We start from the raw sequence: 10796 nt of genomic DNA on the forward strand, positions 1-10796 counted from the left end.
AAGTGGTTCACGTTAAAAATAAAACATCTATACATAGACACAAATAATCATTGAACCTGCAAACCAAACGACGATTACTAAAACTATCTTGTTTACTAACTCAATGTGCGCTAGTTTAGTTTAGACACAATCACTGTGGTTTAGAAACAAATGTTGTTTCAGTAGCGAAATGGATGTAGAGAGCTATACTGAATATACTGTCTCGTAATTTTCTTCGACTGAGTGCGAACGGGACTACGTAATCTGTTCTAACCTAAAAGACTACCTGTAGGTTATCTTACAGTTAATTTTAAACACTTTATTAATACAAAACAACCCTAATACTCTCTTTGCGACTAGTATACACCTTCTTTTTTAAATGAATATTCAAAATAAACTGTATACTATGCTGATATGTTTACACCCAAACAATGGATAACAATGGGATAATAATGATGGCTGTGACGTATAATAGGCCTTCTAATTTCAAACGTAAAATGTGAATTATCAGTGAATATATCGTAAAATGTGAATATCGTAAAATGTGAATATATCTCTAGTAGGCCGTGGTCCATGCTTGCGAGGCATTGATAACACTCGACGTATGAAAACTTTTCTTCGGAGTACAACGACGCAAGCACGATTTAATCACTTAGCCCTGTTAAACGTTCACTCTGGAATTGTGGAAAGCACTGAAGACGTCAAAAAATGTTTTATCGGAAAGAATGCTCTCCGACAAAACTCGTTTCAAATTCACTAACAGGTTTTATTAATTTGTTTTTTTAACAAATTGTTCATTAAAAATCCCCCCTTTTCGTTTTGATTTTGAATGAATAAAATGTTGCAGTGGTTTATAATTTATTTGTGTAAGGTGGCACAAATATACATTATTCCACGTCACTGCCTGAGCATATTGTGAACGATAAAACAATTTTGCGCGGAGATTAAAAACTCTAAATTTTGCGCGGAGATTATTTTGCAGAATTAGATGTGGGGATCTTCTGAATACGTTTACGTTTGTATGAGCGGTTACAAAGCACATATTTAAAGGGTTGCAAACCGAAAACAAAGGGTTGCAAACGTAAATTTTTTCGCGCCTACCGGATCATCACATCTACCGGCGCGAAAACATATTTTTTTCGCAGCGCAAAAAGTTTATTAGTATATAAATATCAGTTTATTAAGCATAAAGAGAGACGAGCAATCAGATTCAGTTTACCAACACAGAAAACCTACGTACGTTTTGGTTATATTTATTTTGGAAGACAAGCATTTGGCAAGTTTCATAATGCAGCACACCTTTATAATTTTATTTAGATTAAATTCTAAGCCACCAGAATTATTAAGCAAGCTATTTAAGCATGGTCAATAAGTGTTCCGTAGTTGGATGTACTTCTGGCTATACTGCTTCTGGCTATAATATATTCCTTAACAACAAACAGACATGTGTAAATAATTCTGTCAAGAAGGAAGCACTAGTAAAATTTAAACAGCGAAAAAGGTCTTAAGTTAGACACAACACTTAGCATGAGATGTATAACTCAACAGCGAGCACGAGGTGTATAACTCGACAGCGAGCATGAGGTGTATAACTCGACAGCGAGCATGAGGTTTATAACTCAACAGCGAGCATGAGGTGTACAACTCGACAGCGACCATGAGTTGCCTAACTCAACAGCGAGCATGAGGTGTATAACTCGACAGCGAGCATGAGGTGCCTAACTCAACAGCGAGCATGAGGTGTATAACTCGACAGCGAGCATGAGGTGTATAACTCAACAGCGAGCATGAGGTGTATAACTCGACAGCGAGCACGAGGTGTATAACTCGACAGCGAGCATGAGGTGTATAACTCGACAGCGAGCATGAGGTGCTAACTCGACAGCGAGCATGAGGTGCCTAACTCGACAGCGAGCATGAGGTGTATAACTCGACAGCGAGCATGAGGTGTATAACTCGACAGCGAGCATGAGGTGTATAACTCGACAGCGAGCATGAGGTGCCTAACTCGACAGCGAGCATGAGGTGCCTAACTCGACAGCGAGCATGAGGTGTATAACTCGACAGCGAGCATGAGGTGCCTAACTCGACAGCGAGCATGAGGTGTATAACTCGACAGCGAGCATGAGGTGTATAACTCGACAGCGAGCATGAGGTGTATAACTCGACAGCGAGCATGAGGTGTATAACTCGACAGCGAGCATGAGGTGCCTAACTCGACAGCGAGCATGAGGTGCCTAACTCGACAGCGAGCATGAGGTGTATAACTCGACAGCGAGCATGAGGTGTATAACTCGACAGCGAGCATGAGGTGTATAACTCGACAGCGAGCATGAGGTGTATAACTCGACAGCGAGCATGAGGTGTATAACTCGACAGCGAGCATGAGGTGCCTAACTCGACAGCGAGCATGAGGTGTATAACTCGACAGCGAGCATGAGGTGCCTAACTCGACAGCGAGCATGAGGTGCCTAACTCGACAGCGAGCATGAGGTGTATAACTCGACAGCGAGCATGAGGTGCCTAACTCGACAGCGAGCATGAGGTGTATAACTCGACAGCGAGCATGAGGTGTATAACTCGACAGCGACCATGAGGTGTATAACTCGACAGCGAGCATGAGGTGTATAACTCGACAGCAAGCATAAGGTGCTCAACTCGACAGCGAGCATGAGGTGTATAACTCGACAGCGAGCATGAGGTGCCTAACTCGACAGCGAGCATGAGGTGTATAACTCGACAGCGAGCATGAGGTGTATAACTCGACAGCGAGCATGAGGTGCCTAACTCGACAGCGAGCATGAGGTGCCTAACTCGACAGCGAACATGAGGTGTATAACTCGACAGCGAGCATGAGGTGCCTAACTCGACAGCGAGCATGAGGTGCCTAACTCGACAGCGACCATGAGGTGTATAACTCGACAGCGACCATGAGGTGTATAACTCGACAGCGACCATGAGGTGTATAACTCGACAGCGAGCATGAGGTTCTCTTTATTGAAACGTTGCCTTTATTGGCAGTTTTGCATTTATTTCCAACATGGCCGACATTTGAAACATTTAACGAGGTTACCATTATTTAACGGAAACAAAACTCATAGAAATATTATAAAAGTATCTTTGGCCGATGTTTCCTCATTCTTGATCCTGGTAAAATATTATGTTAATATGATGTCTATGTTATTAATATTATTTGAATGTTTGTAACTTATTTATCCTCGTACGTTCTGATAAGCATAATTGCACTTGCCATACAGCAAACATTAGGATATATTACCCGAATGTTACCACACTGATAACTGGCTTGTGGCACATAATGGTAGCAGCATCAAGCTTTGAACCCACTACACTACAACTCCTACCTCTCCCTCCTCATCAATATCATCCAATGCTCCTTCATCCTCCTCCTCCTCCTCCTCTTCATCCTCCTCTTCATCCTCCTCATCCATCTCACCCTCGGGTACCAGATAATACTGTAGTGGATTGGGCCAGATGTCATCCTTTATAACTTCACCAAGTTCATCGGCCCCAGCATCACCGGGATCATTGAACCAACTAAAGAAACTTTCGGGCTCCTCGTGTTTACGTTTGCCTTTGGAATTATTGTGGGTTTCCCTCTTGGTGAGATCCTGTATATCAATACATGTGTTACAACACTATGCATACATAGCCACCAATGTATTATATACAACCACATATATTACATTACAAAGATAAACCAATAACAACAAACAAATGTAAACACTTTACGCCCAAGGTTATGGTGGAAACAACACACATGTGTGCCCTATCATGCACACACCAACAACCTCCACAAATACCCCCCGATACCCAACCCCCCCTCCCCCACCTTTCCCTCCTTCCATCTTATAGGAGTTGATTTACACGATGGGTCGCCGTCCTCGTTCATGTGAAACTCCTTTGATATTATACTGTTGTCAAAATATTCGTTCTCTTTGAAGTGCTGCAATAGATATCATATTAATTGCAATAGATATCATATTAATTGCAATAGATATCATATTAAGAAGCGCTACAATAGATATCATATTAAGAAGCGCTACAATAGATATCATATTAACTGCGAAGAGAAAGGAATTTAGCAACATCTATAGCAGATTATTCTTTACACACCACGCTACGTAAGTAACATGGTAAATTTCCATTAAACCCCCCAACTTACGAAGCTGATCTTGTATCCTGTCTTTATATCCTCGAACTCGTGAACCTCGACTTTGGTGAGAAAATGTAAGACGTCTTCGTCTTCCTCATCTAGTAGCGCAGATATCTGAGGGTGGTTGATGAATGTCGTCACCCAGAAGTTTGGTATCTTCTCGATTAAAGTCGACCGTTTCTCAAAGTGCGGCCACCTGCGTGGGGGGTTGTTTATCCTCAGGTGGCAACGACAATATTCAACATCAATCAGGTTTCTATTAAACACCAACTACCTTAGTTTGACGTATTTTTGTTCAACTGTAAGAATTTCTTCGCTAGCTTGTTCATTCAATCGGTCGATGTCGGTTTGTAATTCATCGATTTTCTCGATCGCTTCTTGAGCTTGAGCGTCTAAATAAATAACAAAGATATAGTTTGCAATATTCGTTGTAACAAACAAATTTTAAGTGAATAGTTTTTTAAATTTCCAAAAACGAAACATATATATATTTTTAAAATCTACAACTATTATAATTTATAACAAACGCTTAATACAGGCGTCGAATTCACTGATTTTCAATTTTACTACACTCTAAATATCACAAAACACCTCCGCTAGATGGCGCAACATGATACGCGTGGGTTTTCCGAATCACATGGCGAGATAAAAAATTTCAAACTCGTAAATTTATTTGATAAATCCTAATTTTATCGGCTACTTAACCTAATATTTGTATTTATATGAACATTTCATAGCAGTAACTTAAGTTTTATGGCAAAAAATAGCAACCGCAATTTGAAAATACAAAAACCACGTTATATAATGGCCGATATACAAAACAATCATATACTCATAAAACGCCATAAAATCACCCAACATTACTTAAATATAAACAAACCTGGTCCATTACTTATAACTTCTGGTTCTGTTTCAACTTTTGCTTTCTTAGCAATATTATTACCAACTTTAGACGACATATTGTATTCCTGTATAAATGTTGTCGCCGAATGAACGAATTGTAAAGTACGCTCACGACTCAGCGTGATTCGCATCTCTCTCTCATCTTGCTTTGTTTCTTTTTATGTACCACAAATAAAGCTCATTGGTTGGAATTCTCTTCACCAAATCACTCTCGACGCTCATTGGCTGAGAGCTTCTCTTTTACGCTCCTAACGCGCAAGGGTTTTCATTCTCTTTCTTTCTCTTCGGTGCGCCTAAGTATGTTCATTCAAGCGTTAACATTCATTCGTAAATAAGGTTGCGCCGTGACCATAAACTATATTTAACCGAATACGTTTTTAAGTGTTGCTTTAAACGATCTAGTTGTATTTAAATTAAATAAATAGTTAGTTTTCAAAATGTTTCATGATTATGAGTCGAAAACTTTTGAGTTTTGTTCGTTTTGGAAAACTGAGAAAAGGCTTCGAGATAGTAATTCACAGACGAGGTAAACCATAGTTACCGTTTGTAACATAAGTATTACTTACCTCTTCGAATACGATAGCGAAGATTAAATTTAGCACCAATTAATTAAGGGAACGAAGAGAATGGAATTAGCAGCAAAACTACAACACGCTATGGGTAAAAACTACTTGAGTAAAAGCGTGGCTGCAAAACCCACAAAAGTTAGTTTTTTTTCATTTAGTAAAACTATTTATTTTTATTTTAGCGCAATTTTAACATACGATGTCGAAAACCAAACCACTCGACCACGTGACGCCAAATGCCAAACCGAAACATTTTCACAATTAATGAAATCAAACTTTACTCAGCAAGATGAAAATATTGATCAAGAAAAACTTGCAAAGTTTTTATCAAATGTTGAAGAAGTTGTTTCAAAGTATTTAAATTGCACATAATATATTTTGATTAAATATTTAATTTGTTTTGTATTTTTCCAGACAACTTAAAATAAACATTTCATGCAACCATCTTTATCCTGGAAGTGTAAAACATAGAAATGCCAACGACAAGTCTATTGTGTGCGAGCATGTCTTGGATGAAGAAGGTGTTAGACAAGAAAAAGGTATTTTACATTTAAATTTTATAATAAATATAATTAAAGTTAAATATTTATAGATAATATAAACAAAGAAGTGACTTGTATATCTTGGAGTGGAAGTGGAGCTTCTATTGCTGTCGGGTTCGGAACAAATGAAAATATCTCGTGGTCGGAAAACAAGTATGAACTCTTTACTACCATATAGTGGTAACTAACCTGGAGGTTAAAGGATATAGAAACCTATATAACCCAACCATGCTTCATTACACAACTAGTTTAGCGCAGAATAATGCTTTAATAATTCAACCCCAAGTAACAACTTATCAACAGATCGTTTGTTTGTTCCTGGAATCTCGATCGACCAAAGTTGAACCCACATAAATGTGACCACAAGTTGGAGGTAGAGAGCAGTGTGCAAGCCGTCGCATTCCACCCAACATTAGCCCAATATATCGCTGGTATAATGTTATTTCTATGTGCTTTATATATTTAATAAGATATCTATGTTTCAGTTGGTTTATTCTCGGGAGTCGTACTTGTTTGGAATATTGTGAAAGATGATGTCATATATGGGGAATCCCCCCATGAAGACCCAGTGACATCATTATTATGGTTTGAACATCAAAACAGCAAGTAAGTTTAGCGTAACACACCCCTACTACCCCATATATTCTCAATGTTAACCACCCACAGGTACCTTAGGTTGGTATCAGGAAGCACGGATGGAAAACTTATATCTTGGAGAATAAGAAAGGTGGTTTGTGATGTCATAATTCATGTGTGATGTCATAATACTAACCTGTGATGTCATAATGCAGGACAAAGATTCAAACTTGATGAAAATCGATCAAACGAAGAAAATAAATTCAAAGAATCTTCCCAGGTTTGTGATGTCATCAACTTATTGTGATGTCATTAACTTATTGTGATGTCATCAACTTATTGTGATGTCCCAGACGAGCAGGGGTCAAAGGTCAAACAGCAATCGGTATAACTTGCCTCGATTCCCCGATACATGACTCCCCACTGCCATCTAGTGGTACGGCGGTCGTTGGTTGCGAAAATGGGTCGGTTATCAAATGCTCACTGGAGGGGATGGAGAGCAACCCGGTGACGTTCGTATACGACGTAAGTTGGTTAACTAGTCAATATAATAAGTTTCAACCATCATATTAACAGAACCACGTTGGTCCTGTATATTCAATCCAGTGGTCCAAGTTTCATCGGAACTTATTCATCACGTGCGCTATGGACCAACTCTGTCGGTGGGTACTTTACATAATATATACTTTGGTGGGTACTTTACATTGTATATACTTTGGCGGAATGATGATCATTAAGATACGCCGAGTTTATAATTTATCAAAACCAACCAAACGTGTTAAATATTAATCATTCTCAATGAATGTTTGGTTCGTTTTGATAAACAAACAATGAACAAATAAACTGAAAAGATCTGACCGCTGTTCTTTATAACTTAACAACCTCCCTAATTATTATTATGGCCGTTCTTTTTAACTTCCCATCCTCCCTTAGTATTTACCACGCACTACAAACCAACCCATTACGTGAAATACGAATTGGAGGGAGTGTGTCAAACCACATCTACTCAGCTTGTTGGTCGACCACTCGTCCATGCATGGCGTACGTGACAAGCGGCAACGATATCGAGGTTTGGGATGTTACAACCCCCTCCCTCATACTCGCTACCAAGTAAGTGCTTCATGCTTGCTGTCGAGGCTTTAGTAACAAAACATTATCAGGTTAGGGAAACCCCCGGTTACCTCGATGCGAATGAATCCATCTCGACCCTCTATCGCCACCGGGTGTTCAAACGGTGTCGTTCAAATCTTGAAACTCGGGTCTTGTCTTGTACATGCTGATGATGTCATAAAGGAGGAAACAATGGCGTTGTATGACATCACAAAGGAAACAATTAACGAATAATCTTGTAATCACTGTGATGTTAATAAAGTATTATTGCACATGTATGGCTTATTGCACCAAAAGTTTATAAATAAGTTGTTTCCCCTGATGATGATGAGGGAGTGCGCGGTTTAGTTGCTTGTTTGCGAGGTGATGGGCAATGTACTATTATAGTGGGCGGGTTTGTTTCACCAAACACATTATCTTGCAGTAGATCCAACACACAAGGGTTGCTCGCTGATCTTGTGTACGTAGGTTTGTTACGTTCATTGTTTTCATTGATGGGTTCCATGGAAACACTGCTCCTATGTGCGGGGTCGGGCAGATGGAACTTTGATCGCGATTCGGATGTTTGGAGTTGGTGTCTCATCGTATCACGAACATATGAACTTCTGGGTTGGCTGTTATGTTTGCGCACCACTCGTCGTCTCGTCCATGAATACGCGGTCGACGCAGATGAAACTCGACTGCGCGGTAAACTCGCTGACTTGTCTGTGACGTAACAATCATCTGTGATGTCACAATCGTACAAACGAGGCTTCTCGAATTTTTCGAGGAAAGATTCCACAGAACGAGCTGAATGGAAAGATGCATTTCACTTTGTATATACATGTGAACATAGTTTGCATGTGAGCAAAGTTTTAAAGCATTTAAAACAAAATCAGAAACAACATTACTTACATGAATCGGAACTATTTCGTTTATGACCTTTGCCGTGAACCAACTTCTTGACTCTCTTACGCCACCATGCTGATTCATCACCACTATCATCACTGTCACTAGATGGTGTATGTGAGCCATCATGTACCGACATGCCCCCTCTACGAGGCGACAACTGATGGCGCAACACTTGGGTTTCAAATGAGTTCTCATGTTTGGTACTTTCCCTCGCTGGGGAATACGAGCCACTAACAAGGGAAATCCCCCCAATAGATAAATGTTTGTAAATACTTTTCATGGGTGAAGTTTGACTGGAAAAACTTGGCGTTTTTCGATGGCCTTTCTTTTTGGGGGATGGGCTGTCACTAGGGGGAGGTAGAGGAATCCTGTCATAAAAATATCACTGAAAGAAAATTATCATGGAAATATATTTTTTAGCATAGAAATCACATAAACAACTTACTTTGAATATTCAGCTCCGTCCTCCATTAACGCAAAGTTAAAGTTGGTGCATGAACTTTGCATTGCGTAATATACGTTCGCTGTATCGGGGATCTTTAACTCTGGATATATGATGTCTATGTTATAATCAATATAGAAATCATATATATAAATTATTCCGCTTAGTCACCTTTATTATCCTCTAATATCTGACTCAGCGAAAACTTTGCCGACTCATCATCAATATCAAACAATTTCGTTGCTTGCTTGATCGTAGCGTGCGAGCGATCGTTGATGGTTAACTAATATAAGATATCTATGTTTATTATATAAGATGTCTATGTTTATTATATATGATGTCTATGTTTATTATATAGGATATCTATGTTTATTATATAAGATATCTATGTTTATTATATATGATGTCTATGTTTATTATATAGGATATCTATGTTTATTATATAAGATATCTATGTTTATTGTATAAGATATCTATGTTTATTATATATGATGTCTATGTTTATTATATATGATATCTATGTTTGTTATATATGATATCTATGTTTATTATATAAGATATCTATGTTTATTATATATGATGTCTATATTTATTATATAAGATATCTATGTTTATTATATAAGATATCTATTCTCACCGTCATGTTCTTGGTTTCGGGGATTCCCCCTTCGTTGCCTTTCCGAATTATCCTGACGTTGATGAAACGAGTCTGCGATGTCATAATGTGTGATAATCAACGTTAGATAATAAAGTTGATATGAAAGGTTGAACTTTATTTAATTGAAAACCTCAATAATGTAAGGCGATTTGTTGAACAACATTATATACAACAACACTTAGGGTTTGGTTTGAAACATAATACTCACCTCAGGATCGGAGCTCGTGACGTTCGTTGGGATTCTGTAACAACCAACATTATTATGTCATGTAAGGGAAACCACCTAAATAAATACCTCTCGTTGATATCGTTGCTATGGGAACGTACATGATATGGTTGAGTGAACGCGCTGTTGTTGCCGGGAAACATCCTATGATGTCATAATGTTTATAATTATGATGTCATAATGTTTGTTACTATGATGTCATAATGTTTGTAATTATGATGTCATAATGTTTGTTACTATGATGTCATAATGTTTGTAATTATGATGTCATAATGTTTGTTACTATGATGTCATAATGTTTGTAATTATGATGTCATAATGTTTGTAATTATGATGTCATAATGTTTATAATTATGATGTCATAATGTTTGTTACTATGATGTCATAATGTTTGTAATTATGATGTCATAATGTTTGTTACTATGATGTCATAATGTTTGTAATTATGATGTCATAATGTTTGTAATTATGATGTCATAATGTTTGTTACTATGATGTCATAATGTTTGTAATTATGATGTCATAATGTTTATAATTATGATGTCATAATGTTTATAATTATGATGTCATAATGTTTATAATTATGATGTCATAATGTTTATAATTATGATGTCATCTTACTCTGATATTGATCTTTTAAGGGGAATCCCCGCAGGTGATACAGGTGTAGTAGGAGGTTCAACTTGTTTCGATAAAATGTTCCTGGAATTTAAATATTTTTAAATTATT

General features: G+C 37.9%; 3 protein-coding genes and 2 long non-coding RNA genes across 11 annotated transcripts in view; 2 read left to right on the forward strand and 3 right to left on the reverse strand.

Moving 5' to 3' along the window:
* Window positions 1-1579: 1579 nt before the first annotated feature.
* Window positions 1580-3113, forward strand: LOC113475234. Its single transcript, XR_003396982.1, has 2 exons — window positions 1580-1615; window positions 2915-3113. It is a non-coding gene; the product is annotated as an uncharacterized LOC113475234 (long non-coding RNA).
* LOC100180329 (protein SET-like) lies at window positions 2958-5159 on the reverse strand. 3 transcript variants are annotated; one of them, XM_018816258.2, is made up of 6 exons: window positions 5034-5159; window positions 4428-4545; window positions 4163-4349; window positions 3830-3943; window positions 3384-3608; window positions 2958-3128 (listed from the first exon to the last, which is right to left on the reverse strand). In XM_018816258.2, exons 1-6 carry the CDS (start codon window positions 5110-5112, stop codon window positions 3075-3077), a joined length of 777 nt encoding a protein of 258 aa, XP_018671803.2. In that variant the 5' UTR covers window positions 5113-5159; the 3' UTR covers window positions 2958-3074. The 3 variants fall into 3 exon arrangements, with proteins under 3 accessions (XP_018671803.2, XP_002130376.3, XP_026694994.1); XM_002130340.5 differs by having other exon boundaries at window positions 2958-3126; window positions 3342-3608; XM_026839193.1 differs by having other exon boundaries at window positions 2993-3128; window positions 3320-3608.
* Window positions 5160-5184: 25 nt separating this feature from the next.
* Window positions 5185-5714, reverse strand: LOC113475235. Its single transcript, XR_003396983.1, has 2 exons — window positions 5623-5714; window positions 5185-5349 (listed from the first exon to the last, which is right to left on the reverse strand). It is a non-coding gene; the product is annotated as an uncharacterized LOC113475235 (long non-coding RNA).
* LOC100185043 (WD repeat-containing protein 34) lies at window positions 5388-8128 on the forward strand. 3 transcript variants are annotated; one of them, XM_002130186.4, is made up of 12 exons: window positions 5388-5582; window positions 5805-5975; window positions 6037-6161; window positions 6215-6317; window positions 6468-6595; window positions 6650-6770; window positions 6831-6891; window positions 6956-7020; window positions 7094-7265; window positions 7317-7402; window positions 7674-7850; window positions 7901-8128. In XM_002130186.4, exons 1-12 carry the CDS (start codon window positions 5494-5496, stop codon window positions 8082-8084), a joined length of 1482 nt encoding a protein of 493 aa, XP_002130222.1. In that variant the 5' UTR covers window positions 5388-5493; the 3' UTR covers window positions 8085-8128. The 3 variants fall into 3 exon arrangements, with proteins under 3 accessions (XP_002130222.1, XP_026694993.1, XP_026694992.1); XM_026839191.1 differs by lacking the exon at window positions 5388-5582 and adding an exon at window positions 5624-5716 and having other exon boundaries at window positions 7901-8124; XM_026839192.1 differs by lacking the exon at window positions 5805-5975 and having other exon boundaries at window positions 5432-5582; window positions 7901-8124.
* Window positions 8074-10796, reverse strand: part of LOC101242334 (ral guanine nucleotide dissociation stimulator-like 1) — a 9460-nt gene continuing 6737 nt past the window's right edge. For 2 of the 3 annotated variants that reach the window (XM_018816257.2, XM_009863537.3), the window contains exons 14-18: window positions 9821-9892; window positions 9355-9466; window positions 9187-9286; window positions 8745-9109; window positions 8074-8639 (exon numbers count right to left, since the gene is read on the reverse strand). In XM_018816257.2, the coding sequence (XP_018671802.1) occupies window positions 8149-8639; window positions 8745-9109; window positions 9187-9286; window positions 9355-9466; window positions 9821-9892 (1140 nt within the window). In that variant the 3' untranslated portion in view covers window positions 8074-8148. Of the gene's footprint in view, window positions 8640-8744; window positions 9110-9186; window positions 9287-9354; window positions 9467-9820; window positions 9893-10049; window positions 10084-10796 lie in introns of all 3 variants that reach the window. The other variant, XM_026839189.1, reaches the window with a different exon arrangement.

This window comes from Ciona intestinalis, unplaced genomic scaffold (genome assembly GCF_000224145.3).
Source record: "Ciona intestinalis unplaced genomic scaffold, KH HT000168.2, whole genome shotgun sequence".
In the NCBI taxonomy this organism is placed as follows: domain Eukaryota; kingdom Metazoa; phylum Chordata; class Ascidiacea; order Phlebobranchia; family Cionidae; genus Ciona; species Ciona intestinalis.